The sequence below is a fragment of the Dermacentor andersoni genome, chromosome 7 (assembly GCF_023375885.2).
Source record: "Dermacentor andersoni chromosome 7, qqDerAnde1_hic_scaffold, whole genome shotgun sequence".
Classification (NCBI taxonomy): domain Eukaryota; kingdom Metazoa; phylum Arthropoda; class Arachnida; order Ixodida; family Ixodidae; genus Dermacentor; species Dermacentor andersoni.
The window spans coordinates 115199476-115216734 of record NC_092820.1 but is presented as its reverse complement, the minus strand read 5'-3'; the positions used below and the strand labels follow the sequence as shown (position 1 = coordinate 115216734).

Sequence of the window (17259 nt, the reverse complement as noted above, 5' to 3'; positions counted from 1 at the left end):
TCAGCCCTGGCGCGTTACACCTAGCGGCAATATATACATATATATATATATATATAAATGAAAACCGAAGTTGATAAAGAAACAACTGGCCGCAGGTGGGATACGAACCCATGTCTTCGGATTACGAGTGTGATGCTCTTACCAATCGAGCTACCGTGGCATTGTTTTCCAATCCATTTTTTGCTGTATTTGTTTCACTACAAGAAATTCCCCGGAATTCTTAGCCAGCGACACCACTCACCATGCCTTAGCGGCAGGTATGGAACGTCCTTTCGACGCAACCATCACGTGAACATGAACTTCTTGGGTGAGCGCAGCTGGTAAAAGAACCCAAAAATGCCACCTGAAGCCATCAATGCTGCCAGATTCGAGACCATCAGTATGTTATGAATGAGATGATGGGAAACCCAGTGGCCCAACTTTTACTAGCGATATTCATAATGCGCCAAAAAACAAGTACGCCAACAACAGCTAGCGTAAGGATAATAATTCCACTTATTAGTTGAAGAAAAGAAATGATATATATATATATATATATATATATATATATATATATATATATATATGTATGGACAGTGCACATTTAGTAGAGGAGGGAACCCGGAGCCATATCAGCGTTCCAAGTGATTATGATGCAAATGACAAGCTCGCGTCACGGCCATGTTTGTTGCTGGCCTGTTCGAGTGCGGTAAGGTGGCGTGCGTTCTGTGGGCATTCTGCGGCATAACTGGTAGCTTCGGAAAGAGTCATAGATTGCAAAGCGTCGCGTCAACAAACTACTGAGTGGCGCTATTGTACACGTACGTAGCAATAGGAAGGATGTCGTCCCAATTAGTGTAGTCAGCCGAAATGTACATGGCGATCATGTCGCGGAGAGTACGATTAAATCGTTCAGTCATACCATTGTTTTGTGGATGATAGGCACTCGTAGTTCTATAGACAATGCTTCATTCGCGAAGGTGGGCTTCTACACCTTAAGAGATGAATGAACGACCACGCTGACTCAGTAGCTCGCGAGGCGCAATGTGTCGAATAACGAATTGGCGAGGGATGAGCGAGCTAAGTTCACGTGCTGTGGCCGTCTGGAGTGCTAAAGTTTTGGAGTAGCGCTTGAGGTGGCCCACACCAACGAGAACGCAGCGGTTGCCATCTCGAGTGTAGGGTAGAGGGGCGTGCAAAGCAATACCCATACTGTCCAAAGGCCAGAAGGGGCAAGGCGATGGTTAAAGCGGCCCCGTTATGTTATGAAGTAGGTTCTTGCTGCGTTCGCACGTGGAGCACGAGTGGACGTAGTGTGGAATGAAATGGTACATTCCTCGCCAGTATTAAGAAAGACCGAATGGGCGCATTGCGGTTCCACCTGAAAAGCGGCAAAGATATCGGAACGTGGATGGCGAGGAATCCCTAGCAATCATTTACGACCATCATGTTGGTAGTAGTAGCCGTACAGGAGCCCTTCACGGCTGGCAAAATGGCAAGCAGTTCGCTGAAGCAAGTGGTCGGTGCTGCATGGTGACGGATGAGATAAATGCTCTAGAAGTGAGGCTATCCGAGGAATCTGACGTTGCTCTGCTGGCATGTCGGCGAATGTAACAGACGAAGAATCGTGCCTGGAGACAGGCAGAGCACCACACTCATCGGACAGCGGTGAACGCGAAAGATCGTTGGCAACCGAATGCTTACGACCGCTAGAAAACGCGCATGTCATAGTCCTCAAGACGAAGCGCCAAACGAACTGGCAGTCCAGCGTCCGAAAGGAAAGTCAGGATGCTTGTTAGGTGGGTGAGATAAGAGACAAATCTCTTCGAAAAGATGTCGACGTCGTCCAGGTTGCAAAGACACGTGTGCCATTTGCGGCCTCTAAGAAAGCTGTCCATGAAAGATTGGAAGGGGCAGGCGCATTACAAAGACGAAAAGGTATCACGTTAAGCTCATATAGACCGTCTGCGTTTACAAACGTAGTCTTGGGACGGTGAGTTTCATTGGCAACGACCGGCCACTACCCAGATCGAAGGGCCAAAAAGGAAACGAACTCTGCTCCTTCCAAGCAGTCGAGAGCGTCATCGACTCTGGGGAGTTGATAAACATCTTTTCGCGGGATCATGTTAAGGCGCCCATAATCAATGCAAAAATTAGGCTCCCGGGCTTTTTCTTCACCGGAACAACTGCAGAGGCCCAAGGGCTGTGTGAGGGCCGAATAGCCCCTCGATGAAGCATGTCCTTGACTTGTTCGTGAATTGCGCGGCGTTTAGCATGAGAAACTTGGTATGGATGCTGGCGTAGAGGTGCATGGATGCCGGCGTCAATGTGGTGAATGATGGCGTAAGTGCGGCCTAAAGAAGACTGCTTATGATTAACGACATCCGAAACTGGTCGAGGAGCTCCAAGTTTGGGTATGCTGGGTAGGCAGGAGTTTGGTATCAACTTACGGAAAGAAGGCCTCTTAGAACGACAAAGCGGCAGTGGTAACAGGAGTAATGCTGTCGACAAGAAGAATTTGATGCCTCGTGAGGCAGTTGAGTTGAGCAAGCGGAATCGATGTCGTCAAGCAGACCTACACATTCACCACAGAATAAGGTGGCTGGTCAAGAAACCCGATTTGTGACATAAATGTTGCTGCACGCGTTTTCGACTGCGAAAACTGCAAAACGGAGGAGGAAGTTTTTGCGACGGATGAATGCTTCGGAGGGTGTAAACAACGCGGTGGAAGAGGGAGCATAGCCATACCCAAGTGCCACAAAAACAGAAGACAAAGGAGGTATTTCAGTGTCCGCGGCGATGACCACTCGAGTAGACGGTGGCTTGTAAGACGAGGCGTTACACATAGGCGACAATTGAAGTTCGGCACGCGCACAGTGAACAACAGCATGGTTAGTTGCAAGAAACTCCCAAGCCAAAATAGCGGCATAAGATCTTGGTGGGAAAACGACTTATCCAACTACGTACAAAATGTCCTGAATGACAAGGCGAGCTGTACTGAAGCTTGAATGTGGTGCACGGTTGCGGTATGCAGGGAGACGTCGGAAAGCGGAACCATTATCTTTTTTACTTGCGGCACAGTTCTTCAATAAGAACCGACACAGCGGCTCCAGTATTGATGAGAGCTTGAAAAGAAACACCTTTGATGTTCACCGTTATTTCCGTAGAGAACAAGGGCCACTTGTCGTGCCACTCCTTGAACAAACTGCTGTGTTTGCTGCATTGAGTACGTCAGTACGAACGGCGCCTACATTTATTGCTGACATTTTGGGCATCTGAGAGCTAGGAAAGCCTGTAGAAATGCGCTGTTTGCGCAACTCGTCGTAGCTCTGCCAGTATTGAACGACGTCCGTGACAGCTTGAGAGTTTTTGGCAATGAACATTTGGATGGCGTCATCCTCGATCCCCTTCATGATATGTCTGATTTTATGAGCTTGGGGCAAAGCGGGGTTGATGTGACGGCAGAGGTTGGCTTTATCCTCAAGGTAGGACGCAAAGTTCTCGCCGGGTTGCTGGGCGCGCACGCGTAAGGGCCATGTTCAGCGCAGAGCTTGAGAACAGCGGTTAGGCCGAATACTTAAATGCAGCTCCTTTTACACAATGACCACTTCGCAATATGAGCTTCGTGGTAGCAGAACCACAGCTGAGCCCCACCCGCCACGTAAAAGTTGACACTGCTCAGTTCCTCGCCCTCATTCCACACAGTTGTGGGCGCTTATCCGCTCATACAAAGTGAGCCAGTCCTCGGCGCGGGGCTATTCAGTGCCGTTGAAAATAACAGGGTGTAAGCGCTCCGGAGCAGGCTACCATCGATGGTGCGCTAGCACCTTGCTGTAGCACGCCGACAGGCATTGCCGAGGCTTGTGCTATAGTCCAGGTACGGAGGTCTAGGTTGAAAAATGGAACCAACACGCTCCATCAACTTGTAGTATGCGTTTAGGATCAGATGCGCTCTGCGTTTCATATGAATGTTCAAAAACAGCGAATGGCCGCGCGGACCTTGCGGGAGCACCAGCAACGACCACAGTCTTCTTCTTTGTCTTCTCGTGGTGCCCGTATTTGTCACTGCAACATATATAAAGGGTATCTCGGCCAAGTTTAGCCACAGTTTTAAAATATGCAAATACAACGTAGCTGTACAGAGCTTAGCTAACCGTATTTGTCATCGCTTGTAAATACTCAAGCTATTTTTTTTAATTCCGCCTAATTGGTTTTTACTCCTAAAAATTTATTCAACTTCTCAAATATTATAGCAAGAGGAAAAGCGTAAATGAGTGAATTGTAGAGCCACAAGAAAAACTCCCGATACAGCTTTGTGTTGCTCAATATGCGCTACATAAAAGCGTTTTTTCGAGCGTGAAAGAAGCCCACAAATCTACGCGAAATGGCAGCGCGGCTGGCTTCTCGAGGCACTTTGTAGAGTACCACTCTCACAGTATGCCTCTCTCGGCTTGCATTTCTGAGCGCCCGAAGCTCTGACAGATCAATTCACTCTCACGAACACTACTATACGGGCTGCTTAGCGATACTGAAGTTGGCAGTACACAGTTTTGTATGAGCTTATCTTCTTTTTTGCCAGCATTATGTTTCTAACGCATTGAAATCGAAGGTGTTCAAGTATTGCCAATGCGAAGCTTCCTTTGCCACTTGCCTTGGCTTTGGCACTGCTCGTGTTTACCAGCAGGATATATTTGTCAGTATATATATAGACAACCTTATCCACTGGGCCCCGTAACGTAAAACTATCCCAATCTGTGTTTATTCTTATCTTCTGGCATTAAATTTACGTAATCGCAAACACGAGCATCGGGCGGTGACCCAGAGCGTTGTCGGAGGAGCCAAATTAAACACGTTCTCGTTCATATGAAGTCACCTATGTTCGCTTTCAAAAGAAGTAACATATTGCCTACACTGAGCAGTTTTTCTTATCCAATTTGCTTACAAGAGGCGAGAAGCAGGCTCAAGTGTAGAGGGTTTCGACAGGACCGAGCAGTCCAATGAAATTAGATAAGGAATGAAGAGGTTGGTCCTTTTCCCCTTACTTTGCTTCCAATGGCTGGTCCAAAATCGCGGCGGCGTGCAACGGAAGGCTAACAATGCCGCTAAAACGAATCCTGAGCGAGGGAGAGTTGGCTGAGCGATGTCGTGTACGTTCCGAGTGGCTCGAGAACGTTTTACTGGCACGCGAAAAAAGCTTTGTATACAGAAATAAATCCATGCTCATCGGCAGGCGCGAGTAGCGAGTGCCTGAATGATCGGCAGGCAGCCATCTTCTATTCCTTTCGAAGCGGAGCAGTCTAGTTATTCAGAACAATAAGATATGTTTTGTTCGGCATAATAATGCTTCGTTGACGCGTACACGTCACTTTGACGCGGCGAGCTTTCTCCGTTTTGTGACGTCGCGTGACAGAAAGGCGAAGTCGGCGCAGCCCGAAAACCTTCAACCGATAGCAGAGGGCTAATTGCGAAAAAGCGTCAAATCAGGAATAATTTTTTTGTTTTGATGTATTCATGCATTACACATCATAACAGTTAGGGAGCGATTGCTGTTTCATCACAACGCGTGAAAGACAGGGGATGTTGGGGGTGGCCCGAAATTTTTTTATTAATCGTGGAGACCTTATTGCACCATTCGAATCGTGAAGCCTGGAATAGCTTTATGTTATAGTACCCTGGATGTGTGCTGACTACTGTGTTCCCGAGAACACGATTGCAATAACAAAGAGAGAACTTGCGAGTGGCTGCTGACGGGCCAGTAGATAATTTGGGTCGCGGTGTAGTTGTCCGAGCAGACAACTTTGCCAAAGGACTTGAGCTACCGAGCACGTGTTTACTCATACCGAATCCGCCACATTGGATGCGCCGCTGTGACGCAAGGCGTATAAAGCTTTAGGTGCATTTAGGTATTTGACGTACTTTCCTTTGCGTACACATCTCCTTGACACTATTGTCTCCACAAGCAGCATATTCCTCATTCTTCCACGTGACCAAGACTACTACCAATTACACGCGACAAGCCTGTGCTCCCGTCGTCCGCTGCTCCTGCTAGATCATAAGCCCAAACAATATTAGCGTCACTAGATAACACTATTGAGTAGGCATTGAGCATTTTTTTTCAAATATTATGGTCTGAAAACTATATTAGCAAAGTGAGATTACGCACGAGATCTGCGAGAATAAGATCACATCTTTATGTCGAGCCAGTTTAGAATGTGTCATCTGCGCACTCCTTAACTGAAGCTTGCGTGTTCTAGACATGTGTCTTGCACTCTGTACGCCCAACGGAATGGGTACAGTAGGCTATTTTGAATCCTGTCAACAGACTCCTCTGATTTCATCTGGCTACTTTCTATGGACAGCACGGCCATTCCCACTCCGCCTAAATGCAGATTATTTAATAAAACGCCAAGGTTGTGGTATTTACACAATCTATTCATAATTCTACGTATCTCATCAGCGCCTGTAGGATGCCATTGGACCCCAATCAAAACGGCGGAAGACTCAGCTGAGAGTGTCTATCAATGCAATAAATATTCTGTTGCATTTACCGTGCACCGACGCATGCTACTATTCCGTTATAAAGGTTCTGCCTTATGGTATACAACATTTACGGACAAATTTTATGGGCATGCAAACGAGCAAGCAGCGCATAGATTCCTCTCAAATCCACGGGTTCTCACTGTCTTCGCTACGAAGTCTTCATGTCCACCACAAGAACTACCAGCCAACATGCCTGGACGACGAGGCTTCGTTTCACATGAACCTTACCAATAGAACTGTGTCTTCACTGTAACGAAGCACTCTAAACTAAATACTGTTCGCTGATGGCTCCACTGACCACCGCTCATTCAATCGGTGAGACTCGCTTCATTTACGGCTCAGTCGTTGCTGACAGAGCTCACGATTCAGATTGAGCATCACTTATGGAGAGATTACTGCCACCTGTAGTACTGGGTGCAGTACGAAGAACAAGAAGGCCATGACAAGAGGAAATAAGGGCTCGGACGACCTGCCCCTCCCAATAGACAGTTCGCAGAAAACGCGTATATCAGGAGCCAGCTGACCTGTATAAATGCCACCACTCCCTTTTTGGCATACGTCCAAAATCAAGAAAGGGGCTGACAGATGATATAGCACACTGTGGCATAAAGTTTGTAAACTGGGACAAGGTGCCTCAGAAACGCTGGCCAACGTTTCGTGACATTTTCAGCAACAGGCCTTACGCTTCCATAATTATATCATGCTAAAATTTGCAATTTCTGTTTTCTCTATGTCGTCTATGCGAGGGGAAAGTCTGTAAGCTAAGCTAGCTACCTCACCGAGGCGATCTGTGGGTTTCTGCCAGTGATTCGAAATATCTTCGCATTGCGGTTGCAGACCACGCCATTCGACTAGCGCTACTTTACAGAACAGGTGCGCTTCTGAATATATCCTGCAGACGAACACCTGAACACCTGCAGCTTAGGCGACTACCTCAGACGAGGTGATTGGACCGGCGAAAGTGCAGACCACCATCGGCGCAAATCCTGTGGGATTTAACGCCCAACACAGCCAGCACCAGGATTTGCGGCAGCCGTCCGACTCATCTTGTCATGATACGTAGATATCCAGGGAATTTTCGGTTCATGCGGCATCCGTGCCGGCGCCGCATCTCATCGCGACTTCTTGGCAATCGCTACAGTGCACTACTTGGGACAACGGACCTTTTCAGAAATGCGTGCGTTCTGTTAGCTGTAATCGCACCACTGAGAAGCACTTTACATTTCAAATTTAGATGAAAGACAAGAAAGCTGCCCGTGCTAAAAGCAAAACATTTTATGTTGCTCACGCTATTATGAAATCACTATTTCATCAAATCATAATTTGCTTACGTAGAAGACTCACATCTTAGTATATGACACGCAGAGGCATTGTTCACAATATACTACATGCTCTATATTAGACACATTCATCAAGAGCCCCTAAGTAGTGTTGTTTTCTGTTAGAGTAACGGCTGCTGGATTAGTCCCCAAAAGCAACAGTATTTGATCTGACATGATTGTTAACGACATGTCCTCCTGTTGGAATATAAAAGAGAAGTGGTCGCTTCTATATCAAATTGAAGGTTGCTGACCACATAAAAATTAAATTAGATTTGGGCAGGCACTAAGCAGCAATAATGGAAAAGAACACTCGACATAGCTCATTCCTCCTGCTTGTTATAGTATCACGGGTACAAGCCGATGCAGGTGAGATTTATTTCCCAGGTAGGGGTTATCGAGCTGTACAAAATATGAGTGAACAAGTCTACCACGAGCTATCTCTCTCTCTCTCTATCTCTCTCTCTCTCTCTCTCTATATATATATATATATATATATATATATATATATATATATATACCTTTATGCGTGTGTGTGTAAATGGGGAGTTGAGCAGAAAGTCGGCCGTCCGCTAGAACGCCTCGTTTATTCCTACCTCTTCCCCGTGCTCCCATTACCACACCCGAGGGCGCGAGCCTAAGCGTTTCTTTTTGTTCATTACAACTAGGACCCGCGAGAGCCAGTGTACTCGTATGCAGGTTCCGAGAACGCGGTGCTGGACCAACCGTTCCGGCTGCACAACCTGAAGGCAGCCCTCACTGAAATGAAGCCAGTAACGGCGCCGGGAAGAGACAAAATAACAGCGAAATTACTTGCCAACGCTCCCGACGAGGCCTACGAGGCTCTCCTTGCATACATAAACTCAATCTGTCTCGGTGAGGCAACCCTCCCAATCGAATGTAAGGGCGCCCTGGTCACTTTCATTCCGAAAGCCGGCAAAGCCATAACCACGGAAAACCTCCGCCCATCTCCCTCACGTCTTATGCGGGCAAGCTGATGGAGACTATTGTGCGAGGTAGGCAGTCCGAGTTTCTGGAAAACAAACGTTTTCGCAGGCACCATGTCCGGGTTCCACCCGCACCGGTCCGCACAAGATGTCCTGGTTCAACTAGATCGCGAAATTCTAAATCCAGTCGAATACCCCCTAATGACAAGGCAGTATTCGCCCTCGATTTGAAGGGGGCCTTTTGACAATGTCACACAGGACATAATTCTGACGCACCTCTCCCAAATCAACTGTGGACACAACACGTCTCTCCAGCGATTTCAGCAATTCTCTCCAGCCGGCAGTCGTACATAGGGATACAAGATGAAGAACACGGCCCCTACCAATTCAGCACCAGAGGTACCCCGCAGGGTGCGGTCCTCTCAACCCTACTATTCACTGTGACAATGCAGAAACTCCCGGCTCATCTGGGGAAGGTGGAAGGCATACAGCAGGCGCTGTATGCCGACGACATCACCAACTGGGCTAAACACGGATTGCTAGGAGACATTGAATCCAACCTGCAGCAAGTGGCGAAGATCGTGGATGCCTACGCCGGCCGCTGCGGCCTTCAATGCTCCCCGTCCAAATCGCAATTTTGCACATTCGCCCCTCGCCGAATTGCACTACCAAAATCGAACTGTCCCTGCCAAATTAACCTATCACAGAACACGGTGGGATCATGGTGCTCGGTCTCTTCATTCATGAACACCGCCGAGTGACACAAGCCTGGCCAAACTGCGCAAGGTGGGGGACCAGGTGGGCCGCATGGTTCGCCGGGTTTCGAATAAACGCGGTAGGTTACGGTGCAAAGACGCCTTGCGGCTGGCGCACGCATTCGTAACGAGTCGAGTGTTGTCTCGACTCGACTACTTACCTCCCCCTTCGCAGGTTTGACGAGAACGCCCTCAAGGTGATTCTCCGTAAAATTTACAAGTGTGCTCTCGACCTCCCGGTCAACACATCGAACCAGCACCTCCTCGGCCTGGGAATGGTCAACACCTTCGCGGAACTCCGAGAAGCACACTTGATGAACCACTGCACAAGACTTTCAAAGATGGCGTCGGGTCGCCACCTTCTTGCCCGACTACACATCCACCATCCAACACTGAGTAAATAGCGCGTGCGCATCCCGGAAATCTGGACCTACGCCTCGCACGTGCGCCCTCTTCGGGCCAACATGACACGAGACAACCATAGTGGCCATCGCCTCGTGCGGGCGGAAGCATTGGCACGTCACTATGGGAACAAGAACGGAGTAGTCTACGTAGGCGCCCCCGGCACACACCATGAGGATTGACATACGGCTGCAGTCGTCCATCAAAACACCGCGGTGAACGGCCTCACGTTCAAAGCACAAAACACAACACATGCGGAAGAGGTGGTCATCGCGCTCGCCGCCGCAGATCAGGACTCGCGGGTCATCATTAGCGACTCGCGAGGGGCCTGCAGAAATAACGAAAGGAGCTTTATTCCCTACTCTGCGTATCGCATTCTTAAAGGCAGCAATTATCTCGGGGCCCCGCCACCCGCACGATAATACGAACTCCTGCGCACGAGGGTCTCGAGGGCAACAAAGCGGCCGACCCCACAGAACCTGCGCTCACTCTCCGGGAATCGCCCTCGCCTCTCGTCGATGCGGACTACGACCCCAATCCTGCATTTACCTTTAGGGAAATCACCCGGCATTACCAATATGGCAATACAATCTTTTCTAAGCCCTGTAAGGGCCTCACGAAGGCGGAGGAGCGTTTACTCCTTCGCCTCTATATTAAAACACTGTTGCGCCCGTTAGTCCTAAAACATTTCGAGCCTGCATGAACATGCGGTAGGCATGCAAATCAACCCCGCAACTTCCCCCTATGCCCAACCATACCCGGGAGGCCTGTGAGGCGGCCCTGCTCGGCTACTCCAACCTGGCGAGCCCGAAGGCCCTGGTCGGCTGTGCCCGAGCCGCGGCTACAGCAAATGGGCTCCTCTAATGAGGAGCCCACCTAGTCTTTGGAAGAAACGGCCCTTTAAGGACGGCTTCACCACCTCCCTGTAAATACTTCAACCAATAAAATTATTCAGTCACTCAGTCACTCTTTATTACTCTCGGCTACGCTGCCGTAGAATGGCTCACTTGTATGTGGCGGCGCGCTGCTGACGCAAATCCATAATCGACAAGATATCTAAATAGGATTCGTCATCATTAGCTCCGGTATGTGCGCAAGCAGCTTCTCTGGAGGGTGGCACTGAGTGTGGCGCTCGGATCCCATACCTCGCCGACGAATTACTCGTCGAATTGGCCAAGCGCAGCAGAAGGTCTCGCTGTGCTTGATCTCACTAACCGAAGCTTCCGGAAGGCGTGAGCTCCGAGGCCGCCTGGCGGTGGCTAACCGCAGAAGCAGGGGTTTGCCGGGCGAGTTCAACCGGCTGTATTGAAGTCGACGGCGTCACCCGATGAGCCAGCGCTTTCATGTGTCCCATTGACGAAGAGCTTGTAGGCAGCATTGCTGACTGCCGTGGATATGACCTGGTCACGGTCTCTAAAAGTGATCGTGTACGGTCAGATGATGACGCAGAGACTGAGAACCGCGGTGGAAAAAAGGTCTGAGAACCGCGGTGGAAAAAAAAGTGGCCAAGGAAGCGTGAACAGCATCCGTTGAGCCAAGAATGGTGGTAGCCACGGTACTCGCGGTAGCCGGAAGTAAGGCCAGGGGAGCGTGTACGTCATCCCCTGACGACCCAGAGGATAATGGGATGTTCAGCTGTTCTCTCATCATGGACAATGGCGGGGCAAGTTTGGTGGAGAATTCCTGCCATGGAGTCGCCATGGAGGCTAAGGCGACGGCCCCGCACGGTAGTGAATACAAGCCCTGAAGGATTCGGTCGCTTCAAAAGGTCGTGCATTGAGACCCGGCGGCTCCGTGTTTCGCGACTGCGCCATTGTTCAGGAGAGAAGTAAACAGGCGTTCTGGAAGACGGCCATGCTGTCTGCTTCCTTCCTGTACAATATATATATATATATATATATATATATATATATATATATATATATATATATATACCCAGTTTAAGAAGACAACAGGAATTCCGGTCGCAACTACAGAAATTTCTGTTGTACGACAGAAATTCTGAAGTCGCAACAGAAACGTCCTGTCGCGACAACAAGAGTTCTGAAGTCGGAACAACAGTTTTCTATCGTGACAGCGACTCTAACGTTACGACAGCAATTCTAACGCCGCAACAGAACCATTCGGTCACGGTGGCCAAGAGTTCTCAAGTCACATCAGAAGCGCTTTCCGTCGCGGCCCTTTAATATTGTATGTCAATTTCGCATCGGTCGTGTACACTACTTTTCTCTTCCACGGTATTCAATCGTGCTTCTCTGAAGCCGTCAATGATTATAGCGCCGACACCGGTATTAAAGTCGACGTGGCCGATTGTTATAACTGTGCCGTGACGACGCGGCACCAGCAACGCCCTACCGGCATCCTCAAATCGGCCGCTGATGAAAATTATACCATCTACGGGAAGGGCTGCGTAACCGTTTTGTTTTACTTGGTAAAATGTGGCACACAGGCCTGCGTACTTACATGTGTGGTTATGCTGACACATTAGTTAATTTCCCAGAAATATTGCACGAGCTAATGCGAAGTGCAAAAGAAGTTTTCGGTAGCTTCACAAAGTCGCTCGGGTCTCATCCATCTGGTACAGCACCGCTGTGAGAAGCAAGTATGCTGTCAGAATGAAGGCTCATCCACGAGTGTTTATGTAGCTATCTTGCATTGAACACACGAATTACATGCGCGCTCAAAAGTTTAAAGAGCGAGAGACAACTGTCGAAATTAGCAGTAACAATCCTAACATTGTCCCCGGTCCCCGTTGTCTATTTCTGAATCTCTTATTCAATGTGGATATCGTACAGCAAAATCGATGTTATAGCACTCCACGATGTACCTGCCGATGGTAACAACACTTTTGCTCTTCTAGAGATGCGGCAGTTTACGTGGTGGAGTGAAATTGCCTCTTGGCTTTTGAAATGGAATTGTAAACAGCAATGCAGACAGCGATTTTTTTCTGTTAATATAGCCGAAATGTACTCCGACAGACATGTTCGGCGTGGTGCAGTAAGTACGTAAGTAAGTGCAGTGGAGAAAGAAGACGCCGTTCCTAACGGTCACTTTTTTCATGTTCTCTGCTTCAAAGGATTTATCGGCCTCTGGCCGAGGTGTTGCGCTACCTCGTCTTCCTACCGGTAAGCTGGTTGTGGTTTTCCTGCATGCTGACTTAGGCGGTCTACCGTACAGAGCTTACGACTTCAGAGACGCCCTTCGCAACGTTATTAACCTGAAGGAAATAAAGTTCCATCGGTCAATTTCAGATGTCGCACGTTTGGATGGTGACATGCAAATCAGGGATGACAAGAATAAAGCTAGTCACATGCGGAGAATTATCAGTAAAAGGTAGACGCTGCATCGTTGATGTTGAGCCCACGCACGTTAAAATGAAGCTTTTGTAGCTTCCTGAGCGTCTGGAAGACGACTACATTCGAGATGCACTCCGGACTTACAAGAAAGTCAATTCTATATCAGCAGACAGCTGGAGAGTATCAGAGATGGAACAAATGCGTACGTTAACTCGTGACGTTGTGTTTACTCTTGCCGATGGAGTCAGCGTGGCGGACGTTCCACATCTACTACCTGTTTGTGGAGTGCAGAGCCATGTAATAATTCCAGGCCGGCCTCCGCTTTTTCTGCGCTGCAACAAGGTGGGGCACATTCGTTGAAACTGCAAAACTCCACGTTGTGAAGCCTGCAGGTGCTTTGGCCACACAGCTGAAGAATGTGTAGTAAGATATGCCGATAAGTTACGACACAGAGTAAGGCCTCTGGATGAAAGCTTCCAAGATCATATAATGAATATTACGGAGGTTCTCGACGCGACTGGAGACGTTCCCTCTTCCGCGGAGACCAGCTGTGCCAGTAAAGACCACCCCCCACATGTTAAAGACAATGGCATCGCAGAACTGCCCGTGAAAAAGGAAAGTGGCGAAGAGAAAGATGACCAACCAAAGCAACAACCAAAAGAAGCACCCACTACCACGGAGCCAGTTGCTGCCCAGCAAGCGAATCAGGGAGCCGGAGATGACTCATCTGATACACTTAAGCATCTCGACACGTGCGCTATGGTGGCAGATGATAAACGAAGTAACGCGGATACCGCGGACAACGTGGATAACGTGGATAATTCCGAAGCGCCGTGCGACTAACAGATCGGAATCAAGCACGGACAGCGAGACGACCAGTACCATAGGAAAAGCACGTCGCCGCAAAACATCAAACAACTCAGGAAAGTTCCGACGATCACGGTCCAGAAGGCCGGCTGGGGGTTCGGAGGGAGCCTCACCGTTGCCCTCTAGGACAGATCGCATAGATCATTAGGTCCAAATAGTTGGTTGTCACCATGGCCCTTTCCCAGAAACTTCTCTTCGCAACTTTTAACGTAGGAGGCCTTAGGTGTTTCCAGAAACAGGCACAGCTTCGTCGGCTTTCTTCTAGGAAGCGCCTCGACTTCGTCACCATGCAGGAGGCGAAGATGGAGGGTGATGATGAGACAGAAAGGGCTTTGCGACTTTTTCTGTCTGAGTATAATGTTCGCGCTTCACACGCCCTTGGTTAATCCGCGGGCTGTTTCCTGTTTCTGAAAAAGAGCCTACTTCGTTCATCGTTTAGTTACCATGTCGATACTGTAGGTCGATACATATGATGTGATTTTGTATTGCAGGGTGTGCCATGGCTAATAGTCAACGTCTATGCATTTAATGACGCTACAAAACGAATTCTTTTATTTGATACTGTGTCTAGTCTATTGGACTGTGATCGTTGCATTGTTTTAATGGGAGATTTCAATTGTGTATGTGATCCGAGCGATCGAAACGGTATTACCACTCAGCGGGACAGGAGTGCTGAAGTTTTGTCTAACATAATAGAAAATACAGGGCTCGTTGATATAGGAGTGTCAGGACAGGGAGCTTGTTCTTATACGCGAATTAAAGGTCGTTCCTACGCCCACCTTGATCGGATTTATGTTTCTTCATCACTCTTCTCTCGAGGACCATCCTGTATTACTATCCCAGTTTCGTTCTCTGATTATTGTATGGTTATCGCAAAGATTGATCAAAAATCTGTAACCAACTTCCGACCACAGTGGGCACTCTGGAAGCTTAACTCTGAGCTCTTAAGTGATCAGGAATTTATTAATAGCGTGCGCATGGGCATAACAAATTCTCTTTCCACTGACTTGCGATTATTTGCTGCTTGGGAACTAATTAAACAAGAGGTTCGTACAGTGGCTATAGAAGTTGTATAGGTCAAATCATTCTATAGAAAGAATGAAGAAAAAATGCTTCTAAAGAAGTATTGTAGCCTTTATGAGATGGAATGCGAAATGCCACGCACTTACATTGTTGACATGGAAAATCCTAAATGTGAGTAACAAAGGTATGATGCACTGCGTTACAGAGGTGCGCGAATTCGATCTCGGTATAGGCGTGCACTGCAGTCTGAGCAACCAACGCGTCAAGCTTGCCTTGACGAGTGATGTCACGGTATTTCCAGTCATTCAGGAAATATACTCCGAAGGTAATGTTATAACAAATACGAATGACACAATTTCTCAGTTCGAAACTTATTACACTGCGTGGTTTAGTGCCCCTCCGGACGATCACAAATCAAAATTGGAGAGTTTTGTATCTCTTGTGAAACCGTTACAGGATGATGACTGTGCAGTCATCAGTGGCAGCCTTACGATCCAAGAAATTGAGCTAGGTATTGATCAGTTGCCTTTGTCGAAAACACCCGACCCGATGGACCTTTAAATAAATTTTACAAAGCTTTCAAATCAATACTCAATCCCATGTTATTTGACATTTTATTGCAAGTTTAGAGGTAGACGCCCTTCAGCAAACATTTTGCAAAACCCACACAGTTTTAATTCCCAAAAGTTCAGATAAAGAGAAACTGCGTTCTGTTGAACGCTACTGACCAATCACGATTGTCAAACATGGATTACGAAATTTTTTCAGAAGTTTTATCTAATAGATTACAATTTCCGATGTCAATTCTAATTGGTTCCCATCAGACGTGTGGAATTAGGGGCTGATCAATTCAGACCAACATACATATCGCCCGTACACTACTTCAATACTGTTATGGTTCCACTGAGCAGCTTGCAATGCTCCAGGTGGACCTTCCTAAAGCTTTTGACCGTGTCAGTCACTCCTATTTATTTTCTCTTCTGGAGCATGCTGTCAGGATTGGGGGCTCAATCCCATCGCTCGTGACCCGTTGTCAAGATTGGAGTCGGGAATGAATTAGAAGGTAGCTGGCCCATGCCATCGTCCAACTTATCCACGCTGAGGACGTTGATGAAGGCAAGGACTGCTTCTCATCGAGAACGAGGAATATGGGTTTATTTACAGTATTTATATCAGACTAACATAACTGTTTGAGAAAGTACATCAGTCTAACATGACTGCTTGAGAGAGAGTGTCCTGAGCAGCCGCACAACAGCGATTTTTAAACATTCGGTCCTCTCCCGATACAAGGTGATGCGAACGTTCGTTTCGTCATCGCAAACTAGCCGCCTCCCCGCAGGACGATCTACACACACAAATGCACACACGTGCGAAGGTCCGGAGCCGACGTCAGAGGGGCCCCGTAGAACTCGGAGCCGTTCCGGGTAGCGCGTTGTCTTGCGTCTTGGTCGGTGCGTGGGAAACAGCGCAAAACGGCGTTCCCGTGGCAACTCGCGCACCCGTAGCAGATGTCCGCGTTGGGAAGTTTAGGAACAAGAGTTGGCCCGCAGAACTCACTTTGTCACAACGGCGATGAGGCTAGAGGTTGGCGGCGGTTTCAGCACAAAGCCTGCTTCATCGAACGCATCCTAATTGAAGCGACGGAGAGTGGGGCATGCGCGTCTTGTTCCCCGACACAAAGTCGATTTAGTCACGCTGTGACTAGAGGTTGGCGGCGATGCTCCCGAGATGTTGCTTCCACAGTCGAAACTGGGTGGCAAACTTGCATTGCAGCTGGCCGTTCTTAACAGCGCCTCCATGGTCCGAAACATCTCGACTGTCTAGCGCAGATAACCGCTGGGCAGGAAAAGAATGGCTGGTGGCCAGGGGGTGATTGATGCCTTGGCTCGCAGCGACCACTTGTGTATTGATGTCACCGCCTCAAAACATCCAACAAGGACAGGCAACTGCAAAATGAACCCCACAACAAGGCTCTGCGCCGAGATGACGTACCTTGGCTCTCACTTTAGACCCGCTAGGCTTCAAAAAAAAAAAACATATGTGCAGAAACAAAAAAATGCGGCATTTCGCTATGCCAATTTCTGAAGCAATTTCGTGCTGACAAATTCAGCAATTGTGGAGGAAATCCTGC

General features: G+C 48.3%; 1 protein-coding gene across 1 annotated transcript in view; it reads left to right on the top strand.

The window, feature by feature from the left end:
• The window catches only part of LOC140219596 (uncharacterized), a 59571-nt gene extending 43882 nt beyond the window's left edge, over window positions 1-15689 (top strand). The window contains exons 7-9 of the mRNA XM_072289507.1: window positions 12803-12947; window positions 13019-13067; window positions 15585-15689. Coding sequence (XP_072145608.1) covers window positions 12803-12947; window positions 13019-13067; window positions 15585-15689 — 299 coding nt within the window. The remainder of the gene's footprint in view (window positions 1-12802; window positions 12948-13018; window positions 13068-15584) is intronic.
• Window positions 15690-17259: the final 1570 nt, after the last annotated feature.